The sequence below is a fragment of the Barbatula barbatula genome (genome assembly GCF_947034865.1).
Source record: "Barbatula barbatula genome assembly, chromosome: 1".
In the NCBI taxonomy this organism is placed as follows: domain Eukaryota; kingdom Metazoa; phylum Chordata; class Actinopteri; order Cypriniformes; family Nemacheilidae; genus Barbatula; species Barbatula barbatula.
The window spans coordinates 7,220,811-7,232,175 of NC_136766.1; the positions used below are offsets into that span (position 1 = coordinate 7,220,811).

The following is an 11,365-nucleotide window of genomic DNA, read 5'->3' on the forward strand; positions in this document are numbered from 1 at the left end:
CTGGCGAGTATCCAGGATGGCGTAGTCTCTCTATTCAGTGGTCAATTGGTGTCAGGTCACATTCAGGTTTACGTGTTGTGGTGAGGAAGGCGGGACGAGAGCCGTGACGCGGGGCCGGTGGCGTGAGTGATAAGTGCAAGCAGCTGTGCGCGCACCGGTCCCGCATCTTATCACGGAGGAGATTGGGAGCTTAAAAGGATGTTCGGCAGGACTGTTGACGAGAGAGGACCGGGCCCGGAAGTGTGTTTAGTTTGTGTATGTTTTATGGCCGGCAGTCTACCGTGAGGTGGCTGCCGGTTTGTTCATTGTTTATTGTTTATTTAATTAAAGTTTTAGTATTTGAATGTTCGCCGGTTCCCGCCTCCTTCCTTCCCTTCTTACGAACTTTGCTACATTGGTGCCGAAACCCGGGAGGAAGGAGGGACATGCTGTCAGAGAGCCCTCGCTGCCGAGGGTGATCGCGGTGCTGAGGAGTTCGGGCAGCGCGGACGGGGGAAGTCCGCGAGTGGCTGCCCGAGGCGGTGGTGCTGGATCAAGAAGTCGGATGGGACGAGGACCTCGCTGCCGTGCTCCTGGGTCGAGTTGGGGTGGCTGCCGTCCAGGAGGGAGCCAAGGCCCGTTCGCCGTGGGCCGAGCCTGCTGCCAGCCGCCATGATGGGGAGGAGCAGGGAACGGAGGACCAGCTGCCCTCAGCTGGAGGGCCATCGCCGGCCGCCAGGGGGCGGAGGAGGGTCGAGCCGTCCACCGAGCGTCCAGTACCATCGCATGGCACCGCGAGGAAGAGTTTCTCGGCTGGCTGAGGACCGAGCGACAGCTTGTCAGGGAACCGGACAATTTTTTTCTTTTCCTCTCTCCCCTCTCTCGTCCCTGTCGCTCCGGGGGCTCCCGTCTCCGTTCTTTCGTCTCGCCGGTGCATACCCCCAGGCGCCGCGGACTCCGAGACTGGCTCCCCGGGGGGGGAGTAGGTACAGTCTCGGTGGTGCCCCCGGCCTGTAAGGGGTGATGGGGGTATGTGGTGAGGAAGGCGGGACGAGAGCCGTGACGCGGGGCCGGTGGCGTGAGTGATAAGTGCAAGCAGCTGTGCGCGCACCGGTCCCGCATCTTATCACGGAGGAGATTGGGAGCTTAAAAGGATGTTCGGCAGGACTGTTGACGAGAGAGGACCGGGCCCGGAAATGTGTTTAGTTTATGTATGTTTTATGGCCGACAGTCTACCGTGAGGTGGCTGTCGGCAACTTCCGTGTTTATTGTTTGTTTAATTAAAGTTTTATTATTGTTGAATGTTCGCCGGTTCCCGCCTCCTTCCTTCCCTTCTACGAACTTTGCTACACGTGTCTTAAATTGACAGTTTCTAAAAAGGTCCAAAATTGGTCCAGTCGGACCGAACAATAACACATTATTTGTGGACTATCAATATACTGTAATTTATTACTTGTGGACATTTTTTATAGTGAACAGCAAATCAAACGTGAAAATTAAAATAGTAGAATGTCAATTACATAAATGTTTGGCAGCCATTAATCAAACAAATAACACAAGTACAACATTATCGTAAACACATATGTAACTAAACATTTTGAAACAAATTAAAAAAAGACTAAAGTTCTTTCTGGTGGTCCCCGACCACCAGCTCTTCCTTTTGAGTCACAGCTGGATTGTACTGTAATTTAACATCTGGTATTTTCCTTTGCTAAAAGAATATGCAAAAATTTTCAGTTGACATTAATTCTTTTTTAATGTAGAAACAAATGTTAAAAATAGGATTTGGATGTTTTTTTAAAGTCCACAACACTGGAAACCCCAACTGAAGCAACATCAAATTGCATGTTTTAACCATGTGAATAATAATTTAAACCTTAACAGTGTGATAGAAGTCAAAGTAAAAAAAATGCTAACAAAATACATATATGTGGGACTGAGTAATACAATAAGTAAATAGAAAAAACAAATATTCTTTGCAGTATTTCAGTCTGAGTACCACATGTGTAGCCTATATATAGGCCCTATATGTCTGATTGCGCCTGTTGGGTTTCTGCTTATAATTGATGGCTGATTTGATCATATTTATTCATAGTTCAATCCACTCTGAGTAAGTTCACCTTCGGTGACGCTTGTGCACCGCGGCTCTAAAAAGCCATCATCAATTGAGCGAAGATAGCACGATTTACCATGGCAGCGGCACGTGACAAAAAACGCTACGTTTATTTCCATTTTTAAGACCGCATGTCCACTGGGATGGACATTAAATAAATCAAATCCTGTGTTGTACAACTAGTTGAAAAACATAACATAATCAAATAAAATATAACAGGGGCAAGACAACGAGGTTACCATTAACTTAGTTAACAATCTGTGAGGTATCATGAAAATGATAGAAACATGCATTTTTGTTGGTCTAAACAAAAAAATATGTAATGTCCATTCTTATTGAAGCAGGGTCTAAAGATACAGCCCACAATGCATTGCACAGTACTACAGTACAAAACGGTATTGCAGAAAAACAGTAGATTGCTGCTGACAGATGGCTGTAAATGAACAATAGTTTCTTAAATTGCCCAGGATGCGTTGTTTTCTACAGTATATTACTGTTTTAATAAAAACAGTATGTTACTGTCAGAATATGGCTGTTTTTTAACCATATTTATTCATTTACGCACATGGGACATCTGGTGCTGCTTATGGGCCGCAGCACAGGGTAACAGGGAATGAACTATCTTGACGATCTGATCAGTATTTAGATTTGCATTGTCTCTCTGCAATTTTTGTAGTAATGTCGTATGTAGTTAACCCAGGAGTAACCACAGAATTGTGGCACATGTACTGAAACGCCAATTCTGTGGAAAAAGAATAAGTGTGAAAACAGCGGTTATTTATTTTTAAACTAAAAGAGAAAACAAACTATGGTCACATAATGAGGTTGCTTTGTGTAATGTAAATTAAAGCAAATTAACTGGTTAAATTTAAAGTAACTTACCTCAGAAAAAACACTCTGAAGATGACCTTTGAGTCAGTTGTGATCTGTTCGAGCTGTACATGCGCTTTTTTTAATGGGTACAAAAACTGTGATGCTGATTGGTTGGTTCTTGCGGTGTGCTTGCGTTATTGGGCCTGGAAAATATATATTGCATTTTTTAAATATTAATCCATTTAATATTTTATCATTTTTTTAACTTTATTTTCAGTTTGCCTGAAATATATTTTTTAAATTCATTTATTGTATTTGTGTTAAAAGACTTTATCGATGGGGTCATAAGTGTAACGCAGTCAGCGTGCATGTTTGTGTCTGTGTGCTCACTGCCTCTTTCAGACTTCCACCTATTCAATTCAGTCCCTGTGGGTCGTGGGTAAGTGTCAATGTTTTATAGACTAAACTATTCTCCCCATTATAAAAGACTACTTAGAAACTGAATAAAGGCATTTTTTATTTGTTGAGATATAGCAAGTGCAACAAAAGTCAACACATTTTTAACTATTGTGAGGAAAGATTTAATTAAAAAAATTGAAAAGGAAAAAAAATCTCCCCAACAAAGTAGGACGTTGGAGAGTCACTTCGCCCGTATTACATTTTGAGTCTGGAGACGTAACATGCACAAGCCCTTCAGAGATCGACACCGGTGAGGTTTGACTGGACACAGAATACATATGTTCAATGAAGCAAAGTTTTATGTTTTGACATCAACCTACTAGCAAATAAAACATCGTCCATCAGAAGAAAATTCTTCCTACCTATCCCAGATGAAACTACTGGATGACAAGCAGTCTGGCTTCAAAACAAACCACTCCACTGAGACAGCACTGCTATCGGTCACAGAAACAATGCGGCTAGCCAAGGCGGAATCTAAATCCTCGGTCCTGATTCTGCTAGACCTATCTACAGTTTTTGACACTGTCAATCACCCGATACTGCTAGCAACCCTGTCATCTCTAGGAATCTCAGGCTCCCCTCTACGCTGGTTTAAATCATACCTAATGGAGGGCTCGTTGTCCACTGCTCACCACATGATCACTAGGGTCCCTCAGGGATCGGTGCTTGGACCGGTGCTTTTTTCCATCTACACAACATCCTTGGGACCCATCATACGGGCACACAGCCATTTACGTTTTGTAAATTGTATCATCATAGTGGGCCTGCTTTTACAATGTTTGATCAGCAAGTGTCAACAGCACGCGGTGTTTCAGGTATCCTTCAATGGTGAATCATTTTGTAAAGCGGAATCATCTCGTTCGGTTGATTCAAAACTTCGAAAAGCTTAGTTTTTCCCATCGCTTTTTACCCGAGCCCTCCTTTATAAAAATCTTTAGCTCCTCTCCTTTTAATACCATTTTAAAATAATTGTGTCACTCAGCAAGACTTTCAATACACAGACTGCGTGTGTATTTACATTGATATATTTATAGCCTGATATCAAAAGAAGTCGTACATATGTTAGGATGGGACTAACCAAACCCGATAATCACAGCCGCAAAGGCACATCTTTCTGAAAACGTGGGTTTCACAAGGTGGCAAGGCAATGATAAATGGCTCCCCTAACCCTGCCCCTAAACCTAACGTCACTGGGGAGTAGTCAAATCCTAACTAAACATACCAATGAGTTCTTAGGAAATGGGAATTCACACAAATGAGCCACCTTATGAAAAAGGTATGAATTCCCATCATATTGCGTTTGACATATATATATATATATATATATATATATATATATATATATATATATATATTTATAGATATGAAAGATACTGTGTATTACATTTAAATAGATTAAACCTAGTGCTGGGTGACACGAAAAAAGGTAGAAATTCGTGTCAGTAAGACAAATTAATAGATTACAATTTTCCCTTTAGACTGTGTTGCAATTGGTGCACAAAGTAGATGGCACAAATACATTTTTACTTAATTTATACCTCAAATAAATGGATCGGGTTCTTTTGTCATCTGTGCAGATCTTGTTGAAACACAGGGAAATCAGTATTGTAAAGTCATCAGTTTCACTTCTTACTGCTTTATACGTGTACTGTTTTGTACTCTGGTTTAATGTTGAACACTACATCATGTAACAGCAGGAAGCAGTGTCAAAATTACCAGGAAATCAACCAATTCAAATAGGCCTACTTTACATTTACGCATATTTGGCAAATGCTTTTATACAAAGCGACTTTAAATTATCATTCTAAGTATGTGCAATCTCTGGGATCACACGCACAACCTACTAGCCCCATGTTGTAAACACTGAAAAGGACTTTAAATTGACTATAGGCCTAATAAAAACAGTAACAGTAGTCTCTTTATAAATACAATTTATTATTTTTTTCAGGGCTATATTATGTCAAACATTTGAAAGTAAACAACATAAATTCATGTAAACAAACTTTAACAAGAAGTCATACATATTATTACATTCATTACATATTATATTATTAATAGGCTCGTCAAAACAACCCGGAAGCTTGTGAATGCCATGTTACTAAATCAACATTGTAAATATAATTAAAAAAACTGAATTTATATAAATAGAAATAACAGTATATTTGTTTGTCAAAGGTAAGTATTTCAGTTTATATTCACTCATTGAAACAATATTTAAAAGCAGGCTTTTTCTCCACAAGCACCTTCCACATGGCCACAGGCTCTGACAAAGCCTTTTAATATTTCATGTTGCAAGTGAAACTGTAGAGTAGTGAAAATATGGTAAAAGGCCTTGATCTATTTTAAGATCGATTTATCAAAACCCTGTTGTTGTGAAGAGTGGTTTAAGGTTTTAGGAATTCTGCTTATAATGGTCTGTGATGTCAACAGTTAATGTAGAGTTGTTATCTGCTTGCTGTTTACCAGTTCTTGCAGTCAGACACATCCATAGAAAGATGTAAAACCCTGCCAAAAGAAACAGCAATCTTTTTATTTTTATTCTAACTTTCATGCTAAAAATGTCAAAGTTTAAGTGACTGCACAAACCGATTTAATACATAGATTGAAACCATATATATTTTCAGGGTAACTAACCTTGCATCGAGTTTAAAATGCAGAACAGGTAGAGAATGGGGTAGTTTGTATATCCAGACGTGTAAAACACCAAACCCCATGTGCTACCCAACAGACACATTAAGCCCAGAACTGTGGTGACATTCTTGCAGACATTCACCGTTTTGCTCTTGCCAGCTCTTCCTTGCATGAAGATCTTTATGGAAACGTTGATTAGGATTCCGGTGTTGAACAGGAATATGAGAGAAAAGTAGGAAATGTTCACCGCATTTGGGATGGAAGCATCTGTGTTCCAGCAACTGAAATGTTAAAAATAAACATTGATATTAATTTGAATAATTACAGAGATGTCGTGCACTGAATGTTGACTGAGGGGAGAAAGAAAACAGCTCTGTATGCTTTTTACAAAAATATGACCAAATAGCCAGGTAAACATTTGTAAACAATTTTACACTGTTTCTGCTATAGGCTGTTCACCCCCCAAAAAATGAAAATTCTGTCATCATTTACATCATCTCTTTTCATTTTAAACCTACGTGGCTTTTTTCTGCAGAACACAAAAAATAAATTTTGAAGAATGTTGGTAACCGAAAACCACGACGGTACCTTTTGACTTGCATTGGTTTTGTGTCTATACAATAGAAGTGAATGTGTACCACCATTGTTCAAAATATCTTTTGTTTTCTGCAGAAGAAAGAAAGTCGACAAATTATTTGTTAAAATGACAGGAGTGAGAGTAAATTATGTTTTTAAATAACTAAGTATTTGCAACATAATGCACATTTTATCATTATTATGAAATTAGGCTTACATTTTGTTTGTTTTATTGGCACCTAATAATGCGATATTTCCAGTACCATACAAAGGGATACTGCTATGAACTGTAAATAAAACTCCAATTAGAATAGCTGGGAGTCCTGTCAAAGGGGCAAGATCACAGAATGAGTCGCATTTCAAAAATCTATGCATAATTCTCTTTCATAAATTTCTGTATTGTAACCGTTTCTACAGGTTGCATGTTTGGATGTATTTCTCACCCCATCCTATCAGAGAGAGCTTGGCCATGTAGTGCTTGATGTAAATGTTAAACACTCTGACCAGAAGAAGGTAGAGGTGCAGAGCTTCAATGCCCATCCAGGTGAAACAACACAACAGACTGTAGTGTATCGCAACAGCGACAAACACACACACTCCTTCTTGATTTATTGTGGCAGCCCACTCGCTGAGCATAAAGGTGATGTTGAGGAGAAACAGCGCGGCACTCAGAGACACATGGATGCTCCTGGACACTTCTTTCCTGCCATTACTATAAAAAACACATAATTTATTCAGACTATTTGTTTAACACAATGGGGTCCAAAAGTCACAATTCAAATGTAATAAAAGTCACTAATGTAAAAAATAATATTGCTACGTTTGTACATTGTGTTTTGTGCAATATTAATTTTTACTATACTAACAAAAACATTGCATAAGGAATAATGTAATTCCGAGATCGCAGAGGATACGCATTAGTTTAAAAATGTAAGAAACTGCACCTGTTGATAATAAATATCAATATGGAGCAACCAGAAAATACAGCAGATAGACCGCAGCCTATGTAGCTGATGTACGACATGATTATCCAGTGCTCTTTATCTATGTTCTGCAACTTAACCTGTTTAGAGGGAATGAAGCACAAAGGGAGTGTTTAAGGGGGTGCTGTTCATTTCTAGCAGCTGCCATCACTCATTTATTAATGAATTGGATAGAAAGCTTTGGTAGGTTCTCACCAAAAGCACAGCAAATGGCGTCATATGGTTACATGAGCACTCCAGAACATTATCACTGTTGTTTGTGGTGGAACAGCCATTATCACTCCAGATGAAGCCTTTGAAGTGAAACGAAACAAAATAAAAGTAAATAAAAATCCATATGTATTAATGTCAATGCCATACAGAAAAGAAACAAAATTATGATTTTTTCCCACAAAGACACTGTTTGTGTAGCGTCCATACCAGTTTCATTAAAGAACTGACATGAATAATTGTTGCTGTTGTTCTAAAAATACAAAAACACAAAAAACAGAATGAATAAGCATATAGCTATCTGAAAAGTACTATCACACAGTTTCTGCACCGGACGCAATAGGCGCGATGCAACATGACAACCGACTTGACTTGTTCTTAAAGGGTGTGTAGCATCGTTCCCCGCCGCATCCAGTGTGGAAAACTTTATATTATAATGGGTTCTAATGCTTTTCTGATGTCTTTTGTCTTGTTGCATCGCTCCGGTTGTGTCCGGTGTAGACACGTGTTAGATGTTACTTACAGTTGTCATGTTGACTGGGAAGTGTATTCTAAGCGGATGGATCAAATTCTTTATGTCCTGTCCAGAAACTTCAATCCGTGTGACTTTAGATACAATCCTTGCATTTCCCAGTCCAAACTGTAAAAATTACAGGTAAATCGTTTAAATTTGAATGATTTTATGAGTGTAATTTAAATTATTAAATTTTTACACCAATGGCAGACACATTAAACAGTCAGCAGAAAGGTCAAAATACAAACATTGCTCACTCTAAATTGTTCATCAGAGTTGTAAGAAACAACAACAACTCTGTGCCCTTTCTCTGATATGTTTTGGAAAGCCTCCCCTGGGATCAATATCTGTGCTGCTTGCGTATCATTAAACAGCTTAAATGAATAAAGATAAACAAGACAAAGAAATACATTAAATTAGTTACCGGAATATTACAAACTTTTTCATAAAAAGCTTTTTGTTCAGAATAGATTTAAATGACATTTTGATCGTCTAGACTGAAAATAAATCTGTTGGATCACATAATTTAAAGTTCAAGTTGCCCAATTTATGTCCGTTGAACGAACATGATTTTGATATGTAAACATTTCATATTTTGATTTCAAGTTCGGAACTCAAATATTTTCTGTCAAATTTCTGTCAAATTTTCATTGATCTTTTTCAAGATTTTAAGTTACACATCTTAACAGAATTTCAAGTTTAAAAATAGGAACACCCATAGCCTAAGAACAAATGTAACCCAAACTAGTTTTTCTGTTTAAGGAAACAACATAAAACAACAATTATTCTCAAAATGCAACCTCACGCAAAACCTGCTGGGAACTGGAAATGCTCTGCTCAGTTTTAACAATTCATTCATGTAGTCCCAACTTGAATGGATTACATGAGAACAAAAAATCATGTTGTGGTCATTTTTACAGTAATTGTGTAACTTGAATTTAAATGAAGTGAACTGGAAAGGTAGCAAAATTCCCACTTTTTTAGTGTAGGCTACTGGTCACAAAACTGTATAATGCGGATTCTTACCTCCGAAGCAGTGATTGGTGTAAAACCGTCTGTTGTGGTTAAGTTGATCTTAACCACAGCTAGGTCAACACGTGGAAGTTTCCAGATCTTTGTTTCATTAGTGGAGGTCTTATTGATCATTTCGTGTATGATTTCCATCTCCTGTCTGCATAATGATAACATCAATTGTGATAAAGTCAACATCATAATCATACATTTTCAGATCTTTAAAAATATTTGACTTTTACCTGTTGAAGTTTTGTAAAGCTGTCTTGTTTTTAAACATGTCTGGATCACTGTTCTGATGAAAACATTCTAGCGAGGGGTCTTTGTTACATTTAGCATTTGATCTAGTAACTTGAGGGGACCCAGAGTCTTCAGGGTTATGGTGTTTTCCTGACCCATTAGTGTTTGATGTAGTTGTTTCTGTAAAAGATAATGCTTTGTCAAAATAACATCCCAAGTTCACTCTTAAAACTAAAGGTGCTTAAAAGGATTCTTCACAGCAATGACAGAGAAGAACCATTTTAGTTCCACAAAAAACATTAGGTCAAAGGGTTTTTAAACAACCACCTCTTTCTTAACTTTAATAATCTGAGGATTCTTTCCCCTGAAAATGCCCTTTTGAGAAACAGAAAGGTTTTTCAGATGCAAACGGTTCTTTATGGAACCAATTATACTATAAGGTTCTTCCATGGCGTCGTGAAGCGCCTTCATTTCTAAAAGTGTAAGTACACATTGCCTATTCTTTGTTTGTTTACACGATACTCCGCAATTGATTCAAAGGTACCTTAAAGAGCCATCTCTTTCTTACTGTTTATAATCTGAAGAACCTTTTTTCGCTACAAAGAACATTTTTTAAACATCTTCAGAACAGTTCTTAATGGAACCAAAAGGTTATTCTATTGCATCAAATAACATTTTGAAGCACATGCATGTTTCTCTTTATCTTGTGGCAGAGTCATGGCAGGGCCTAATGTTTTGTGTGGCGAGAAAAATCTTATTGTCGATTAGGACAATATGTGTTCTCTCCTGTCTCGTTTTTGGACCCGCCCCTCTCGTTCCTAGTCTAGTTTTCCATCTGTGTCTCATTACCTGCCCATTGTTATCTTCCTTTGCTAGTTCCCCATATAATGCCCTCATGTCTGTTGTCATATGCTTGTTCGTTTTTGCGTAATTACTTTGCATATGTACTTTGCTTGTTTTCTTGCCATGTGTTTAACCTACCCTATACCTACCCTAATAGTTTTTGTTGGACGTTGAGTTTTTTTGCATTTAGTTTATTTTTGCCCCCTCGTGGGAAGTGTTTTGTTTGGATTCTTGTTTTGTTTTGGATTCTTGTTTTGTTATAGTGTTTCTAGTTAGTGTCTTATTGTTATTATCCCCATCGTGGGTCTTTGTTTTGTGTTTAATTAAATCTTTATTTTGTCAACCCCTTCACTGCTGCCTGCTCTTGAGTTCTTCCACACCGACCTTGACAGTCATCAGCCATTTTGAAAATACTTGCCAGAAATGTATTTTAATGAATGATTACACAAATATGTAAAATAAAATGTAATGTAAGATGAAAGTTTGAAAGTAAAGCCTAATTTTGACTCTTGTTTTAAATTTATGGACTTGCACAAACTGTGTAACTGAATAAAAAAACAGAACAGTGTCCTGATAAAAGACCAGTGATGCATTCGTCAGGTACCTAAAGATATATATTCATGGATGTAATCTTAAGAACTTACTGGTTTCTGCATCCTCACCACAGAGAATAGTCATATATAGGAGAAGTGTCAAACACTCAGCTCTTTGGAGAAATTTATAATAAAGACAAAATGCATGAATATAAGCTGTATGTTTAAAATAAACCCTAATAGAGAAATGATCAGTTTGAACAACAAAAATGCATTGTTAGCTGTGCACTTCAATACAGAGACATTGTAATGTTTAGCAGGCTTGTATATTTCTGCCAAATCTTAAATGTAAATATTTTAAAAAGGTGTTTGTATTTTTGTTAGAAAATGCTTTAAATATATTGATGTGCAGTCTTTCACTCACCTAACCATTTTCTTCTTGATAGATTGATGGAAGTTG

General features: G+C 38.0%; 1 protein-coding gene across 1 annotated transcript; it reads right to left on the reverse strand.

Annotated features, from left to right (window-relative positions):
- Positions 1-5,285: 5,285 nt before the first annotated feature.
- LOC306900698 (adhesion G-protein coupled receptor G2-like) lies at positions 5,286-11,365 on the reverse strand. The gene is made up of 13 exons (XM_079467921.1): positions 11,330-11,365; positions 11,017-11,078; positions 9,532-9,709; positions 9,305-9,449; positions 8,536-8,652; positions 8,288-8,404; positions 7,975-8,017; positions 7,750-7,847; positions 7,516-7,634; positions 7,015-7,283; positions 6,789-6,894; positions 5,999-6,276; positions 5,286-5,869 (listed from the first exon to the last, which is right to left on the reverse strand). Exons 1-13 carry the CDS (start codon positions 11,335-11,337, stop codon positions 5,757-5,759), a joined length of 1,653 nt encoding a protein of 550 aa, XP_079324047.1. The 5' UTR covers positions 11,338-11,365; the 3' UTR covers positions 5,286-5,756.

Excerpts from the sequence above, each read along its gene's own strand:
- LOC306900698 (XM_079467921.1), bottom strand. Across the intron at positions 7,848-7,974 it reads TCAGTTCTTTAATGAAACTG|GCTTCATCTGGAGTGATAAT; the intron begins GTATGGACGCTA and ends TTCACTTCAAAG. Across the intron at positions 7,284-7,515 it reads TTGATATTTATTATCAACAG|TAATGGCAGGAAAGAAGTGT; the intron begins GTGCAGTTTCTT and ends TGTTTTTTATAG.